We start from the raw sequence: 19,213 nt of genomic DNA on the forward strand, positions 1-19,213 counted from the left end.
TCCTTGTCAGAAATCAGCGCAACTCACGTGACAGTAACAATGCTGTTAATAACAAATTGTCACTCGGTATGAGGTCATCTTTATCGAATACTAATGAATAAAAAACAATAAAAACACTACATGATTCAGCCTGTAATATCAGAATATTAATATTATAATTAAAATGTCATCTGGTAATTAGAATTTCTCGAATTGATTCTGTATACAGTAACTTGTGAATTCACAAAATAACAAAAATTTCTTAGAATATTTACAATTTAAACTTATTAATACTCTTGCATCGTATATTAATACATTTTTTTATTAACCTTTATTTTTATTATTTACATTATCTTTACTCCTAACAGCTGTTTATTCTCTGATTTCTTGCATTCAATTATCGCACAAACAAGCATTAAACAAACAACCATAGTGTATTCAAAATCACATAAAATTATTCTTTTCAGAGAGAAACAAATTCAATAGGTGGTTTTATAACGCTGGTAGCTGGGGAGGATGACATACCATAATTTTCTGTCAATGAAAATGTTGAGCTTCCGGTGGCAGTGATACGGGGACCCATATTATCATAGTGAGGCCCAATGTCGGTGGATTTACTTGTTCTTCTAGGTAATGTAGCGAAGTTTGATATAATCGAATTTTTGATCAATGGGTTTATAGAATTGTATTTATCAACCACTGATGATGTGTGAACAGGAATGTCTAGTAAATCTGGATAACATCTTTCTGTTTCTTGCGAGAGTGCCATAGACATAAATATGTTCTCAAAAATTCCTGTTGGTAAAATCCCATTTGTGAATTGTGGAGGGGGAGGTGGAAACTCAATATTTGTACATGGAAGATTTTTCAAATTAGAGGAAATATTATAATCAGATCTCAATCGTTCAACTGTCACAGTTGTTGCATCACAAATCGATGGTCGTTCGGTGAGCTCAAAATCAGCAGAGCTGCATGTATTCGTTAAGCTTTCTCTTCCGCTGATTGGCTCACTTGCGGTTCCACTTGCTCCGATATTAGTTGTTACTGATAAATCCAATAATTTTTTTTCTTGATCACCAAAACTAATACTGTTCTGCAGTTTAACTTTTTCATGACGATTATTTTTTCGTGCTTCATTACAGAAATAAAATAATGAGAGTAAAACCGTCGTAAAAAGAAATATTACTCCAACACAACCAAAAATAATCCATAAAAACCAGTTATCATCTTGAGAGAGCGTTGGAGCAATAAAAACTCGTGGAACAACAATATTTATTATGTCATTTGCTGCTCCAGCAATATTAAGAGCATGACACGTATATTGGCCACCGTTATTTTCAGTTGCATTATAAATTGTTATATTGCTCCACATTCTTGATAAACTATACTCATTATTAGTATAATTTGTAATGAGATGGAGAAAAGACGTTTGATTAATAATGCCGACAACGGAGGAAGCAGTGAATTCCGTTTTAGACAAATTTAATGGATTGCCATTAAAATTCCACCAAAATGATGGTATAGGATCTCCGGTTATTAGACAAGATAATGTAAAGTTGCCGTAAATATCTTCCTGCTTTGAGCTGGCAAAAATTTTAACTTCAGGTTCACAAGCAAAATCATATGGTTTAATGTCTTCCCAACGACGACCTTGAAGTCTCGATGGACTATGACAGATCTGAGAAACTGAATATATTTTTCGTGGAATATCAGGAATTAACCACGACCGAAAATTTTTTAATTTACAGTCACATGACCATTTGTTAGAATCTAATGTTAGAGTTTTGAGATTCGTTAATGAAGAAATCGTTGATACTTCTAGGTAAGTCAAGTAATTACTATCAAGCTTTAAAGATTCTAAGCCCGAAAGACTAATGAACGCATGGCTATGAATGTGGGTTAGTGAACATCGTTGTAATTCTAAAATACGAAGATGCTTGAGAAGTGGAAACTGATGACTTTCCAATGTGACTAAAGGATTGCCACTCAGCGTAAGTTCTTTAAGTCTTTCATTACCCAAAAACGTGTTCGGTTCTAAACGTACAATGTTGTTATCAGAAAGATCAATTTCGATAAGAATGCGCATGTCCTTGAATGCATCCGAATTTATCTCTTGAATACCAGCATTACGAAGATAAACTTTCTGAAGATTAACCAGTCCAGCACGTTTGAAAATTTCGTTCAATAAAATTGGTATGCTATTGCCAGATAAATCAAGTATTTGCATTTCTGGATCTAGTGATGCGGGAAGAGATGTAAGACCAGCATCTGGACAAAATGCTGATTTTTTTCCTGATGACCATTTACAGCTACAAACAACTGGACAATCAGTCCAATCTGGAAATGCTGCAGCACGTGATAGTAGTACACAAGTACTATTCAAAATAAATACAACAAAAGCAATATTCCCTCGAAGAGGGAGATGAAACAGTTCTAACATACCACCGTCTTAGTAATTCACAACTCTCATGTCCATTTTTATACGAATCCTCAGTGAATTTTCAACTGCGGATGTGGAAGGAATCTGAAAGATAAAAAGAATACATTATTAAACTTATCTAAATGAGAGAAAATTTATTCTTCAGATTATTTAACAATAGATAATTAATTTATTTCATTCGAAGTTTCTCGCAGACATAAATTTATTAAAGAGTAATTTTCTCGATGTATAGCATAAAAACATTTTATACCAGTTCATAATTGAAGTTTTAAAGTAAATTTAAATAGAGGATGAACATATCAACAAGAATAAAGTTGTTAATAAAGCTCTTTCGTAAACAACTTCAAAAATTATTAAAATATTACAAATTGAGATCAATTTTATATTAACAAGAAAAATCTATTCAAAAATAATAAAGAAGATGTATACTCAACACTAAAAACGTATTGTTGAAAAAAGCTTAAGACTTAAAAGTCATGAAAAATCAAGACTGAACTGGATGAAAATTGAATGAATGCTTGAATATATTAAAACTCGAATTTAAGTGTTGAGTCTGTACATTTGAAGTTGAGATTGTGTAACATTGCTTTAATAAGGTGTATAGAATTGTAGAACTAATTCCCTGAATTATTTTTTATAATGAGCGTCGCAGAATTGATTTAATATCAATGCAAAGTTTGAAATTAAAAGTAGAGAAATTTTGATAACAAAATTTAATTTAGAGAATCTAGAGTATAAGTAGATCTAACGTACGTGCATTTTAAATACGAAATTTCGTAGCACAAGTCGAGATCGGGCTCGTATTATCGGTATTACAGTTTTCTAATTGATCAATAATATCGATAAATTGAGGTGATAATTAACAAAAATAGCTGTCATAGTAAATGATTTTTTATTTTTGCGCGATTAAGTAAATTACTTAGATAATAAGTCTATCTTACGCCTAATCGTGTGAAGTTTAATTTGATCGAGGAAAATCTTGCTAGCTTCATTCGAAGTCAAGATATTAAAATTAATTTAGTATTGGGTATTTTTCACCCTCATTGTCTGGAGAAAAATACTGTTGAGATGTGTGTCTGTCAGGGGTTAAATATTTACTTACAAATATTATCATTATATAGTGATTATACTAGTTAACAAAGTTTTTGCCCGGTGATTATTGTTATATCAAAAAGTACGCTGTGGCTATTCATCAACCATCGACGTTTCATAGCCTGCTTAGTTCAATTTTCTAAATTATACTTAAAGTAATTAGGAACAACAATTTTCTGTCCACGGATACTGTTGGTTGCATAGTATAACTGTTACCTGTCGAAGGAATAGATTTTCCCAGTCAACTTTATCTTCATCTTCCAGTGTTAAAGTTCTTCCGAAATGCTTTTCAAATTGAAATTCGCTTTGATTTACATTATAAATGTTCGATAAAATGTAAGTTCCAATTTTCATTTTTACATTGGAAACAAAATCATTATTAATTATTAATGAACATATTTAGAGAATAAAATGATAATATTCCGAATATCAAATATTCAATATTAGAAAATGATGGAAAATCGAATGAAATTCTATATATCGTTCAACGACTGCATATTGAACATTATATAGAGGGTTCGCTCAAAGGTTACAAAATAAGAAAGATATGATTCATACAGTTCAGTCGAAAGACACTACATTTTTATTATCTGTAATTGAAGCTAAAGACTTATGTGATCTTAAATTATTAAAGACTGAACATCTAAAACCTTATGGGTATTGGAACTTCACTCGGTCGAGTAGGAGTAACTAAAATTCGGTTATGTTGAAAGATGCATTGGAAATCAGCTTTAACCTGTATATCATAATGTAATGATGCATAAGTGTAAACTGCAGGAGGTTCTACAAAACAGCCAAGCTATTGTATTAACTCCGCCCGACAAATTCGCATGCAGATTCATGGAAGGTAAAATTTAAAACTATCAGTGCAGGATTCATTGGTGTCTTCATGATCCTGAAGATAGGTAAACTAATAATAGATACCATTTTACATAGTTATATACTTCATATCGCGTGCGGATGGTTATTTAAAGTAAAAGCCCTATGGAACTTTATAACACATTTATTAGTTTATTTAACAATGATGATGTAAATAAATATTCTTTACCGAATGTAAAAATGTCAGATATTAACGTTGAAATTTGAGAAGATGGTATTCTAGACCAAGCCAGTTCTTCATCACATCCAGCTATAGATAATCGAAAAACAGAAATGATAACTCAAGTATTTGTTAAATAAATAACTTCCCCTCCCCCTAAAATTGGCCTACTCAACTTCAACTAATCTTCAGATGGATGACAAAAGAGATACCGGCGAGCTACCAACATCTCTTGAAGAAATATTGTACAATAGTTATAAAATGGTTTTTATTGTCAACCGATGAATGAGAAACAATTTCGAATAACCAGCCACATATGAACTAAGTATTACTAATCTTATTAGAAATATTTTGATTTTTAGAAAAAAACGTTGTATTTGATCAAAATTCGTCATCCGTACTTTCGTCGAACACGGGAAGTGCAATGCCAGCGTGTATTTCAATTATTTTAGATAATTATTTTCTTTTCATTTTTAGAGAAGTTCAAAATTGAAAAGCACAGAAAATTCAAGGATTGAGGTTAACGATTATTACTCAATTTATTTTCTGAGTTATCGAAGATTCTATGGAAGTAGAAAAAATTTTAAAAATTAGTTAAGGAAATCATTTTGTGACATGATCACAGCTGTACGTGTTCCCGCCCGAAATATTTGAATTCAGAGAGCTTTCGAAAGGTCCACCAGAGGTCTCAGTATGTCAGTAGTAACGCCACCTGCTCAAGTTTCAGTTATTTGCGTGCGCAACAGTCACACGATTTAGTATAGAGAAGTATTCTCGAGTCAGAGCTCACAGAAGTGCTCTCAGTCCGTAATTTGAAGTCAGTAGTCAGTTAATAGTCAGGGTTATTGCTTGGTAATCAGGACTAGAGGGTCAAATCAGTTTCTGTGCTGTAGAGTCAGTTTTCGAGAAACAAATCAGGAGACAGAGGTTTCAATCACGTCAAAAATAACCAAATCAGTCAGTAAAGGTTTGAGACGAACCATAAACCCGTGGATTTGGGATCCAGTCAGTCAGTTATTAGTCAGTTCGAAGAGGTTTGAGGTAATCCGTAAACCCAAAGTTCCGGTCAGAGGATCAGTTCGCAGACTTCCAGTTACTACAAGCAGAGTTATTCAGTTCTGAGATCATCGTCGCCAACAGTAAAGATCAAGGAGACGCTAACGTAAATCGGCATCACTATTGTTTTCTCCTAACATATCGCGCGAAAGGTCTCGATGATTAAGTAAAAATTTGTTAAGAGTAAAGTCAGTTAATTGTAAAACAGAGTGAGATACATTGTTAAAAAAATTGTAAGAATGCTAGGAATGCTGTATGAGACAGAGAAATAGGCGGGAAAACAGTGATTCTTTAAAAGAAAGAGAAATTCGTGTAAGAGATAGATACATTGTGTTAAAGTTTCAAAATTTTACAATTAAAATTACTAAATCTATTTTAATGTGTTTTTTTATGTTCTTTAATTTTTAACACAATGTATTTTTACTTTTTCACATGATTTTTAAGGTACCTTTTTTTTTAAGTATCAAAAATGATTTTTAAATTTTCTAAACAATTGAAAACTATTTCAAATAAACTTGATCTATTTGACTTTAATAAATGTGACTAATATTCGAAATACAATACTTGGCATTCAATAATTTCACGCATAAAAATATCGTATTTTTAACTTCCCAGTCGGAAGTTATAGTAATGGGTCCGATTTTGCGAATCGCTAATTTTGACATATCTCCACGTTTTAAGGTCCCCAGAGTTGAATACAATAGTTTTTACGTGGACGTCTGTGTGTGTGTATGTACGTATGTGCGTATGTTCGTATGTGCGTACGTACGTTCGGAATTATTTTTCGCCTCGATCTCGAGAAAAAAAAATGATATCGATGTGGGACCAATTGCATTCGACGCGTAATTACGTAACTTAGAACTGAAAAAGTTTTCAGCAAAATCAGTCTGACCATTTTTTTTACAGAACCAAAAAACTAGCAAAAATGCAAAACGACCTGAATTTCTCAATTTATAAATTATACCATTTTTTAGACAAAATTTCGAAATCTTTAAAAATATGAATATTAAATGATTAGAATACTTGTATGGATATATGATGACAATATTTCATCGAAAAAAACAAATTTAAAAAACAATGAAAGAATTTTAAACTCGTGTCAGGATCGAGAAAACAGCATTAAAAACGCTATAATAGTCAATAATAATTGTTAATAATTTGGAATTGTGTCCATAACAATTGAAGATTGTTACTAACAAGTGATTATTGATCATAGTAATATTTAAATAATAAGTTTTAAATTGTTATAAACAATAAAAATAGGAACCCTTTCTATATCGATGAGTACTTTTAACGCATAATTTTTTCGTTTACTAAAAAAATGTTACCAACCGTATGCCATAAATGCAAACATACTTTTTTCGTGTATAACTATGAAATTCGTTGTAAATAATGAAAAAAAGGATCTATGAGATATATTCGAATTCTTCTAACGTACAATTTTTTATTTTACTGAAATGAAGTAACTAACCATTTTAAATGAATAAAAACCCACTCATTTCGTTTATAACAATTCCATTTGTTATAAAGAATGGAAACGGGTTCTATTCAAATTGTTTTTTTATTTTTTCCACTGGGAAGTTGGTCGTGTGGACCTTTCGGGTCGCACCCAGACCACTGCAGAGCACTGATATTTATAAATAAAAAAGACGCAAGTGATCAAATTCTTATTGTTTATCACAGATTGTAGAAAAAATGCTGGATTAATTATCAAGAGACATAAAAAAACAATTAATTCTTGACAAATCGTTAAAAGAAGTAAATTGTTTATTATTAACAATTTATTAAACATGAATGTCCTTTGGGGTTGGAAGTTATAAGTACGACCCCACTATAGATGCACTCCCAAAATTTCATTATTTTTGCTCTATCTCTTACTGTTCTCGAGATATGAACATTTGTTTATAAAAAAGTCATTGATTATATATAAATAACCAAAGACTGATGATGTTTTCCTTCACGGCTTCATTTTATTCTAAACTTGCTGTATTTTGGCGATAATGGAAAAAGATACGGTCTTGAGAATAGATGCAGCTACTGAATCTGATAGCTCATTGAGCTAAGCTGAAAGAAAAAGGAGTCAGATGAGCTCTGAAAGAGCGCTCTTGTCGGAGTTGCCACCACCAAAAAGACCTGCTAAAATCACTCTACTGAATATTATGAAAACTATTAAGAACTTAAGCGCGTTCATCTCTAAATTTGGAGTGACACAGGCTAACCATGGTGCAGTTATTGGCAAGCTACCTGATTTTATGACTAAAGTGGAGGCTAGCTGCAAGGATGAAGAGGATCTTAAGTTCGAAAATGCTGGACTGAAGTCTGATTCGCTTACCAATCTTCAAAGTTTGGTTATGGCAGTGTTTGATGTCCTGAAACTATCTGCTCTTCCTGGCACGGTCGTAGAATCCAGGTCTATGGGTAGATTGCCTCCTGGATCTACTCCTCCCAGTTCTACTGTTGTCTCTGCTCAACTGCTGCCTTCGTCTTTTTTTCTTTTGCAGTGCCCTCACCAGCTTTCACGGCTACTTCGACTGGCGTTATCAAGAACGTTCCAGGACGTTTTAATTCTGATAGCGATCTACTCATCAGCAGAGCAGTGACCAACTCATACTGCGTCACCGCAGCCTGCTCTTCATGTCTTCAGAGAACACCTTTGCGGTCTCAATAGTAATCTATTGCGTGCACCGCTAGGCGTGCTCTAACAGCTTTTGAAAGATAATCACATATCACGATATCACGAACGCTGAAACTTAGCTTCAAAAGCAATTGATGAGGGTACTCATTTTGAGAGAAAATACCTGTGACTATATCTAGCCGCTTCATGATGTAATTTTTACTCAGTATCTGTAGCCATTTCGCTGTTTTATGTAATTTTTTGTTTAACGGTCTGAACAATAAATCTTCCTATCTATCTATGTAAGTATTGTTTGATGTATTTTTAGTAGATAGACATTAATTTCTGGTGTCTGTCTGTCCGCGCTAATCTCCGAAACAACTTATTCGATTGCACCCAAATCTCGCACACATATAGAGGCCGTTAACAGAAAAGTTTTAGGCTACTTTTTGTTCATGTAAATTGTTTATAACAATTAAATTTGTTATAAACAATTCACAACGGGTTCTAAGCAGCATATTTGAGCCCTTTCAACGCGTAACTGTTTTTTTTAGCTAAAATAAAATCGGAAACTGTGTAATATGATTAGGTACCTACGCCTTTTGTTTATACCAATTAAATTTATTATAAGAAATAGAAAACGGTATCTATGTGATAAATTGCAGTTCTTCCAACGTGATCATACACATTACGCAGACGAAGTCACGTGTATCTGCTAGTTAGATCTAAAATTTTTTCCCCGGGTAGTGAATCTAAGCTTAAGCAAATGCTGCAACAGTCCAGTCAGATATCAGTATGAATTTGTGACCACATATAACAATGTGATTTTTGTTAACAATGATTCAGCAATTTTTGCATTCTGTAAATTAGATATCACGGAAACAAAGCATCGGAGCTAAAGACATGATATGTAAAATGTTTAAAAATTTTGCGTAGAATAAAATGAGACGTGTTTCAAATTTAGAGCATTTAAAGCTCGCAAAACTCTATATTGTTCACGAAAAAAGCACAACAATCGTATGAAAAATTGGTGCTCGAGCGTCACCTCATATTAAAAGAATTGGAATGAAAAGGTGATGAAAAAATAAATTGTAACAAGACGTTCAAATTTGGATGGCAGTGCCCTTATTGACGGTTTGAGTTGATCTTAAGTGAAAATCTGATTACGACAAAACTAAAATTTATGGATTTTTTTTCGTTTATATAAATTAATAAAAACAATTAAATTTGCTGTAAACAATTAAAAACGCGATCTATGTAACATATTCGAGTTCTGTTCACAAGAAATCTCTTATTTTGTTAAAAAAAAGTTACAAACCATACAATATTAATAAAACGAACTCTTTTTCTTTCCAAAAATAAAATTTGTTGTAGGCACTTAAAAACAGAGGAAATGCAATCAATAAGAGTTCTAACAATAGCATTTTTCTTTTAAAAAAATAAAATAATTAATTGTAAAATAACGTAATATTGATGAAAAAAAAAATTCTTTCTTTTACGGTAGTTCAACTTGTTATGAATAATTAAAAACGTGACCTTCGCTATCAATTGAAGTTCTTTCATCGCGAAATTTTTTTTGTGACATAAATGGAAAAGGACTGTCGGGACAGTTTATAAGAAGTGAATTTGTTATAAATAATCAAAAATTGAGTCTCACGATAAAATCCGTTTAATTGTTTTGTTATATATCGTTCGGTCAGATGAAAATATGTTGTAAACCGTTTAACTTAAAGTAGAAAATATATTATCTCTCTGGATTAAGTCACAGGTGTACACGGAGAGGATAGAATTGTAAATTTTACTTCAGCAAATAGTAGCATGTCGCTTTAGGCACAAAATAGCAATTTTTCAAGGAATAGACAATACAATTTTTGCTTGTAAAAATTCTATTTTACACTTCAATTGTAATATTTTATATTTATTTTTGTATTGTTCACAATTTGGATTTATAATAAAATTTCTATAAGTAAAAATTGTAATATATACTAACTAAACAATTGCTTATTGTTTTTTTGTGCCCGAAGTGACAGGTTACTATTTATTGAAGTGAAATAAACAATTCCTTTTCATCCGTGTATGCTAGTATATTTTTAAAAGACGTTGAATTGTATAATTTTTTATAAACATATGAGCATTATTTAACTCTCTATACGTTGTTTGCCAAACGCGCATTCACTGTAGTTCTATCTGATGACTGTTATTAACGGTAATTAATGTCACTGAAGATCATTTTTGCATTGACCACTTCTCGAAATTTCCAGTCTTTGTCCACTTAATAAATTAAAAAATAAAAATCATTCGGCACAACCACGCTTACTATGCAATAAGAGTAGATTCGTTAGCAGAAATAAAGGTACAGCTTACGAGTGATGTCCTACGTTACACGCAGAGTCAGCAAATAGTCCAGTCATATTAGATTTTAAATCGTGAAATCTTGAAATGGACAAAATTTTAATAGACTATTTGTAGGGGATGTAGAATTAGTTTCCCCTAAAAAAAAGTGAGCTCCGACACCGGGCAAGGGTTGAAATCACCCTTTAAACGCTTTTTTATGCATTTTTTCATGTTTGTTCTCATTTTTTTCGAGAACTATAACAGATATGAAAAAATATTTTAAACAAAAGTTGTAGCGGCTACAATTTTACATAAAAAAGTCCGCATCTTCGCAACCTTACCTGTAACAGGTAAAAAGTTATTGACCTCTAAAGGTTGGAAAAATTCAAAACAATGAAAATATTGAACACCCTTTGGGCACGATACTGCTGTGAGAGAAACAAAGCGATATGTCAGCGCTTGTCACACTCATTGCGAGTATTTTATCATAATAAACGTGCCTAAACGAAACACAACGTAAACAAAACCCATGGGATAGACAAGGAGGGTTATGTTTATGTATTCAAAATATAGGAAAGGATAGCTGACATCACAAGGTCAGCATTTGTAAGACTTTAAAGAAAACTAAGTAATCACCAGCATTGTATAGAGTAATCACCCCAAGTGACATAAAAAAAAAATCGCAAAATTAAATAGCATCAATCGATAAAGTTTTTAATGCTGAGTCGATGAATGATATTCATTTTTTTGATTTTTTTTTAACGATACATGGGGTAACTGGGGGTAGAAGAAAAATAATAATAACAAACTATTTGCAAGTGAGCTCAAGTTAATTTCAATTAACTTTACTTAAAAAACAGAATCGATTAAAATTAACTTGCAAATAGTTTGTTATTATTATTTTTCTTCTACCCCCAGTTACCCCATGTATCGTTAAAAAAAAATCAAAAAAATGAATATCATTCATCGACTCAGCATTAAAAACTTTATCGATTGATGCTATTTAATTTTGCGATTTTTTTTTTATGTCACTTGGGGTGATTACTCTATACAATGCTGGTGATTACTTAGTTTTCTTTAAAGTCTTACAAATGCTGACCTTGTGATGTCAGCTATCCTTTCCTATATTTTGAATACATAAACATAACCCTCCTTGTCTATCCCATGGGTTTTGTTTACGTTGTGTTTCGTTTAGGCACGTTTATTATGATAAAATACTCGCAATGAGTGTGACAAGCGCTGACATATCGCTTTGTTTCTCTCACAGCAGTATCGTGCCCAAAGGGTGTTCAATATTTTCATTGTTTTGAATTTTTCCAACCTTTAGAGGTCAATAACTTTTTACCTGTTACAGGTAAGGTTGCGAAGATGCGGACTTTTTTATGTAAAATTGTAGCCGCTACAACTTTTGTTTAAAATATTTTTTCATATCTGTTATAGTTCTCGAAAAAAATGAGAACAAACATGAAAAAATGCATAAAAAAGCGTTTAAAGGGTGATTTCAACCCTTGCCCGGTGTCGGAGCTCACTTTTTTTTAGGGGAAACTAATTCTACATCCCCTACAAATAGTCTATTAAAATTTTGTCCATTTCAAGATTTCACGATTTAAAATCTAATATGACTGGACTAAAATGGCACCCTTCGTAGCTGTTAATCTGCTCCATCACCAATCGCTGGATATCCAGGAATACTGAGTACTTTTCCCGACGATTTCCTTCTGCCTACCAGCGGCTTTTTCAATAGTGAGAATAAACCCGATGATACAATGGATCTTCTCTTCAATTTCACGAACGTACGCTTTTGTAGAATTAATTGAAAGACTTACAAAATACAGTGATGTCTTTTCAATCAGACAGGCAACCGTCGAGTGAAGCTTCTGGTAATCGATAGATTCTTCATTGTTTCTTAATTAGGAGTAAGACGAGAAGTTTAATCACGCCCTTATCGATAATTTAAATTTCGATTATTTCATAGATTGAAAATAGGTCGGTTGGTAATTATCGACACAACCGTCTATGATAAACTTAAGGTAGTGCGAGATGTCCTTCTTTCGTTGACTATTTGCTCAATCAAATAATAATAGAATAGTGGAGGAATATGAGACAGACAATCCTCACAATAACACGTAATGTTACATATGATAAGTTCCGATAAGAAATTATAGGTAAATAATATCTTTTTATTTCTAAATAAGGTTAGAATTGATGGGGCGAAGTTTAAGGGGGGAGAGGCCGGAGCCGGAATCTGGTGCGGGGGACCACAGGTGGAGGAATCCTACACCCTGGGCCAGGACGCTTCCACGTTCCAGGCAGAGGTGTACGCAATCCTGTTATGCGCTATGCATATAATCAAAAGAGATTGCACTGGGCAGCATATCTATATCTGCAGTGACAGCTATGCTGCTTTAACGGCTCTTTCGCAAGTGGCTACCTGTTCAAAACTCGTGGACCACTGCAGAAGGGTACTAAAACAAGCGGCATGCCGCAACAAACTGAAGCTGCTAAAGGTACCAAGTCACTGCGGTATACGCGGCAACACCGAAGCTGACAGGCTGGCCCGTATTGGCGCCAGCGGCGGAGGTGACAGGGGCCCAGTGGAGATAAACGCTCCCGGGGAACTTGTGAAGGCGCTGGGGGACAAGTGGCTGCACAAAAGATTCACCAGCTACTGGGCGGAGACCTCGGGGATGAGGCACACCAGAGCGTTCATCAGGAAACCCACAACTCAAGTGAGTAGGGACCTGATCGAACTGGATCAAAGAAGGCTAAGAGTGGCCGTGGGCACCGTCACAGGGCACTGGCTAACTCGACGCCATATGAAGATGCTGGGACGCGGAAAGGAATCCGCGTGCCGGTGGTGTGGTGAGGAGGAAGAGACGCCTCTCCACATGATAAGGGAATGCTCGGGGCTAAGGGAACCCAGGCAGCGCCTGTTAGGGAACCTTGGGACCGACGCACCCATTCTCGAGACGGTCGAGACGGACAGGCTTCTGCAGTTTTGCTACGAGGCCGGGCTGTACCAACCCACCTAAGATCGCCTTTACCACAAGTTTGGACCCAGTACAATGGCCCCGTGGCTAAGTGCAGGGGAGGCGGGGCAGACTAAAGGGGGAAAAAAAAAAAAAAGGTTAGAATTTTTCAAAAAAATATTTCAAGATGTAGTAAGAATTAATTAGTATAAGTGATAACTTTTCACTTTATTCAGTGCTAGAAAATTTTGCAAGTACGAATTTCTAAGAAGCAATAAGATAATAATATTTTTTTTCCTATAAGATCATTTACTCATAAATCCTATAAGAATTGTATACAGTTTGATAAGAAAAAAAACTATCAAATTGAATCATTTCTATAATTCCATTCAAATTCGTTAATAGAAAAAAAAAAGAATTACATGGGTTTATAATTTTATAAAATAATAGAATAAGAACAACTAATATTAAAAGTTAGTTTATTGAGAGTGACAGATTCAAATACAGAATCGAAGACAAGACGTCAGAAGTTAGCTAGTCTCAGTCCTAAACTGGAGATAAACAAACTCTCCCCTCGTTGCTACAAACAATATAATCTTCAAGCAATCGTCGTCAATCGAAAAACTGTCGTTAGTCAATCCATCTATAGATGGACACACATATTTTACAATATTTATTCTCAATTCCGATAACATTCATATTTTTTTTATTGAGCTTCTCTCAAAAGTGAATATGTCTCTGGCTGCTCTTCTTTTAAATAATTGGACTAGTGAATGAAAAGATTCTAATACATTAATATAGGTACGAATACATGTATATAATCCGATGATTAGAGATCAGATTCATTCATTCTTATTTATGCCATTTGAGAGTATCAAAATTTATTAATCGAATGACACTACAAATTATTTCATCTTTAAAATATCGGACGAATAGAAATACAACTTTTGTTAAAATAAAAAGTTATCAGCAACCTAAAGATTATTTTGCTGATTTGAAATTCGTCATATTTACATGCAGAGATGATACAAAACTTTTTTATCTTAAAAATATTTTTATCAACGAATGCACAAAAATTATTTCATTTTTCTGGATACACTACGCATACTGGAAACTTCACATTGATGAATAATCATAAAACATCGACATAGGTGACATGATAAGCCATAATTCTGAAATGAATTTTCATGATTTCCATTGGCTTAATTAGCAAATCAATTTGAAATCTTTGTTTTCAATTGAAATCTTCGTTTTCAATTTAAATCTTCAAAAAAATCTGTAAGACTCTACATATTTCAATAGAAATTATTTATATAAAATGATGTTTTTCACATAAAAAACAAAAATTAAAAAAAAAAAATTTATATCGCCGGACTCGAACGCAGCACGCACATGTTCGACTAAGTTCCCCTCCTTCTGTAAAACTGTAGGTCTCCAAAAGCAATTAATTATTTTAAATAAATTCAAATTTAAATAAAAATTTATAAATTTTTAAATAATATAATTGAGAAGATCACTTGAAATTATATAAAGTCCTTGGTTTGAAATTCATACAATTCCTAAATAATATTTTTTTATAAACAATTAAAAATACAAGGTTGCGATAGGGTTGAAGAAAAAAATTGAAAAATGGAATTAATTGGAGAAATCAATAAGTATGATATTATTAAAAAAAAATATTTCATCAAATTGTTCTTTTTTTGAAATACTTATAATCACCGTTTACACAAATTACTGGGATAAAATTGGAAAATTTATTTCCATTCTCTCCAAATAAACATAAAAAAGTTTGCTGAAGACGGTTTTTCAAAATATTAGTAACGTCAGCTCTCAAATAGGGGTAGAAGTTACGAAAAGCGCATTTTTAATTTTTTTTTTTTTTTTTTTTTTTTTAAAAAGTTTTCTTTAAAAGAATTAAAAAGCTATTTTGCAGAGCGGGAAAACTGCTACCTTTACCTAAAATGGAAATAGAAAGTCTATAAATTCTTTAAAAGTATAGATGCGCAAAGTTGACTGAAAAAAAGAAAAAAAGGCATTTACAACAATATAAAAAATCAAAAAAATTTTCTTTTTTCAGAAATTCCAACAGAAAAATGTTAAGAAAACGATTCTGAACATCTCGAAATTTTTTAGAATTTCATAAATGGTCATTGAAAATTTTTTTGCAATTAATCAATTAAAAAGGCGCTCAACGGCACATTATCCCAAAACGTCCGAAATGGTCCATTTGGACGCTCGTGTTTAGAGTGCTACACTTCTTTACCTGCAACAGGTAATATATGCTTTTACGACTTTTTTCTAGAGAATTCCCTACAAAAAAAGTATCTACATTTTTGCCGAAAGAACTAACGGTTTTTAGAAAATGCACTTCGCCAAATTTCAATTGCTGATAAAATATCAGTGCTCTGCAGTGGTCTGAGTGCAAGCCTAAAGATCCACACGAACAGCTTCCCAGTGGAAATTTAGAATTTATCATGAGATTAGATTTCTGTTCATTTACAACAATTTAATTGTTATAAAAAAAAATTGTTTGTTAATCATAATACATAGTTAGTACCTTCGCTTTAGTAATAAAAGGGAAGTCCTGTAAGATTAACTCCAATACTTCGCATACAAACCGTTTCCTAATATTTATAACAGATTCAATTCTTATAAACAGAAAGAGGGATTTTCCATTCGTGTCATATGGTCGGTAACTTTTTTCTAGCAAAAAAAAATACTCGTGAGAAAAATTCAAATATATCGTATGGATCTCTTCTTTTTATTATTTATAACAAATTTAATTGCATTTCTTACGTTACTGCCGCTGAGAGAAAACGACAGATCTCTCCTTTTCACTCGCACTCATAACATTCTTCTGTACATGCACAAAAGTGTGAGTGCGAGAGAAAACGGCAGTTTCTTCCGTTTCACTTGCACTCACTATATTTTTCTACACCTGCGCAGTACACTGAAAAATATAAGTGCGAGTGCGATCGCATACTCCTCCAGTGGGAGCATGAAGGATAGAAAAGGGCCCAATGGTTCCTACTGAAAACATATAAAAATTTATTGCTGCTATTGTTCTATGTATGTAGTCAGCAGCTATGAAAATTCTTGGTTTCGAGTCAAAAATGCTTTAATAGAGAAACTATCCGTAATCTAGTGTCATTGCATAGTTTTGGTGGATTTAAATTGCGAAGTAGCATTATGGGAATACCAACTTCTAATTCTATTTTATGAAGTGGAAAACCAGGTGTATTTATGCTGTTCAAAAATTCGACTAGGTAATACACCGCTTGATCCGTTTGACATATCGCATTTATGGATAAGTATGTTGTTGAACTGTTGTTGAACTACCAGGTATCTTGTCCATCCTTGATCATTTCTTAGGGCTAAAATAGATCTTTCACACAACCATGAATCTTCTTTATAGGTAAGATGGTGAATATCGTCATAAATGTTTGACATTAATGTTGAAGTATCGGTAACAACCTGGCTGAGAGCAGATGGAATTTCAATGTCGTGGTTGGAATTAACTTTTGGATATTTTCCTTCACCAAGGTCTAAAAGAATATTACAAAATTCTAAACCACCTGATTGCACCCTCATGTTTTGTTTCAAATGAAGCTTTTTAATATATTTCTAAAGTACTGAACGTTTTGAACTCCCCCGAATAATTAATTATTATATCTCAAATCTCGCATTGTTCTATTTACAGCTTCAATAGATACTTTGTTAGCCGTAATACATTCATCCTATACTACAAAAACAGTCTTGTAAGACTTTGGCTCTATGACTATTCTTAGATATGCCACATACTGTGTTTTCTATATGATGAGCTTCAATTGGTATTTTGAACATACAATGAGCTATTTTCGCTCCGGGAAGTAAAGTTGCAGAAATTTCTGATAATTCTACTGCTATCGCAATCTTCTTATCTGCACGTATTTTTGCTAATATGAGATTAATTAAGAACGTTTCGCCAGTACCACCTGGGGCATCTACAAAATATATCCTACCGGCACGTCTATTTATTTTATCGATAAGAAGTTGATAAGTTTGTTTCTGTTCGGTATTTAACATTGGTTCATTATGATTTATAGTGTGTTGCAGTTCAATTAAATCAAAATTCATTTGTTCCATTTATTCTCTATTTAATGTATCGATAGAATTATCAGTTATCTGTGGAGATGGTAAATCGTAAAAATCAATGGTGTTTCTACCTATCGGAAGCACAATATTTTGTATTGCAAGAAGTGCAGGATTAGTTATATTTTACATATGAATGTTTATGCCAACATCTGGATATTGACGTTCAAGATTCCTTTTATAATCTTGAATGAAATGACTTCTAAAGTTGTTCCATAATTCTAATGGATTAGAAACATTGCAGAAAACCAACATAATAGCAAAAAACTCACGTAGCTTAGATGGACTGCTACATATAGTAGCATCTGTTAAAGTATCATGCCAGTGATTGTCACTCTCCAATAAACCAAGGGCTGCACATGCCGCCTGATATGTTGGGTGTAAAGTACCGTTGACAACTTTTAGACTTTCAAATGAGGTAGGTCCTCTTATTACATGTAACAACATCCGTAGATAATAATATTCATGATTATTTGATGTACTGTATAAACTCTTCCAAGATTATGTTCGTAAAAAATACTTGGGTAGCCATCAACGGGAGTCCTACGGCGTTGCCCTGGCGTTTATCGAATGTATAGTGAGATGGTATTTCCTCATGAAGTAAAGTAGTTTCCAATTTATCTCTCTGACATAAGTTAAAAAATGCAGTCAACGTTGTATTTCTTGGAGTTCCTAATATTTCTTGGACATTATTTGAATCAAAATAAACTTTTTGACCATTTTCTAAATGTATGTCCAAATGTGTGACAGGTGGAAAACGTTCATGAATAGAAAATGACAATATACGCCAGACTGCTTCTGAAGTACTTATACATATATCTGCCGCTTTGATATGAAGTTATTTCATTGTTTTGATTCTATATACTGGAAACATCTGATTCTGAGACTTTATTCACATATTTATAAATATATTCAATTGATTTTACACTATTACAGAGTTTAACATTGATATGTGCATTGAAGATTCGTAACTATACGGGTGGGTATGGAACGATCTACTGATTATCAATACTGAAACTCGTGATTGGATTGTTCGTGATTGGATCGTTGCCTTTCTACCACCGCTTTCAGGCGATCGACATTTGTAAAATGGATACCCATCTTCACCCGTTACTGTTTCTATTGTAAATGACTTTGGAAATTTTTTACTACAATTTCCATTCTTCATGCAAGGAGATTGTGAAGTGTCTGCACTACATGGACCATGTATCATGTGTGCTTTTACTATTTCAAATAGTTCAGGATCTTCTTCTTTATTAGGTAATTCTGCATAGACAAAATCGTCAATTTGCTATGTGGTTATTTTTCTTTCTAACCATATTAAAATATGAGCATGGGGCAAACCACGTTTTTGCCATTCGATACTGTACATATAACAGAACCAGACATTTCTCCTTTTATTAAAAGGTTTATCATCTTTTTCAATTTTTGTTTGAAAACTCTAGACATTATGTCGTGACGGTCAATATGCTAATTGACCAGTAGAAAGTTCTTTGGTAATTTCATTCCATTTAGGATTGGTTGTAAATGTTATAAAAATATCAGGACGTTTATATTTT

General features: G+C 33.0%; 1 protein-coding gene across 1 annotated transcript in view; it reads right to left on the reverse strand.

Annotated features, from left to right (window-relative positions):
• Nucleotides 1–259: 259 nt before the first annotated feature.
• LOC118064841 (uncharacterized) overlaps nucleotides 260–19,213 on the reverse strand; it is a 41,489-nt gene continuing 22,535 nt past the window's right edge. Inside the window, exon 2 of the mRNA XM_035079724.1 lies at nucleotides 260–2,503. Coding sequence (XP_034935615.1) covers nucleotides 443–2,419 — 1,977 coding nt within the window. The 5' untranslated portion in view covers nucleotides 2,420–2,503 and the 3' untranslated portion in view covers nucleotides 260–442. The remainder of the gene's footprint in view (nucleotides 2,504–19,213) is intronic.

This window comes from Chelonus insularis, unplaced genomic scaffold (assembly GCF_013357705.1).
Source record: "Chelonus insularis isolate UGA/USDA-ARS -01 unplaced genomic scaffold, ASM1335770v1 contig_25_pilon, whole genome shotgun sequence".
Taxonomy (NCBI): Eukaryota; Metazoa; Arthropoda; class Insecta; order Hymenoptera; family Braconidae; genus Chelonus; species Chelonus insularis.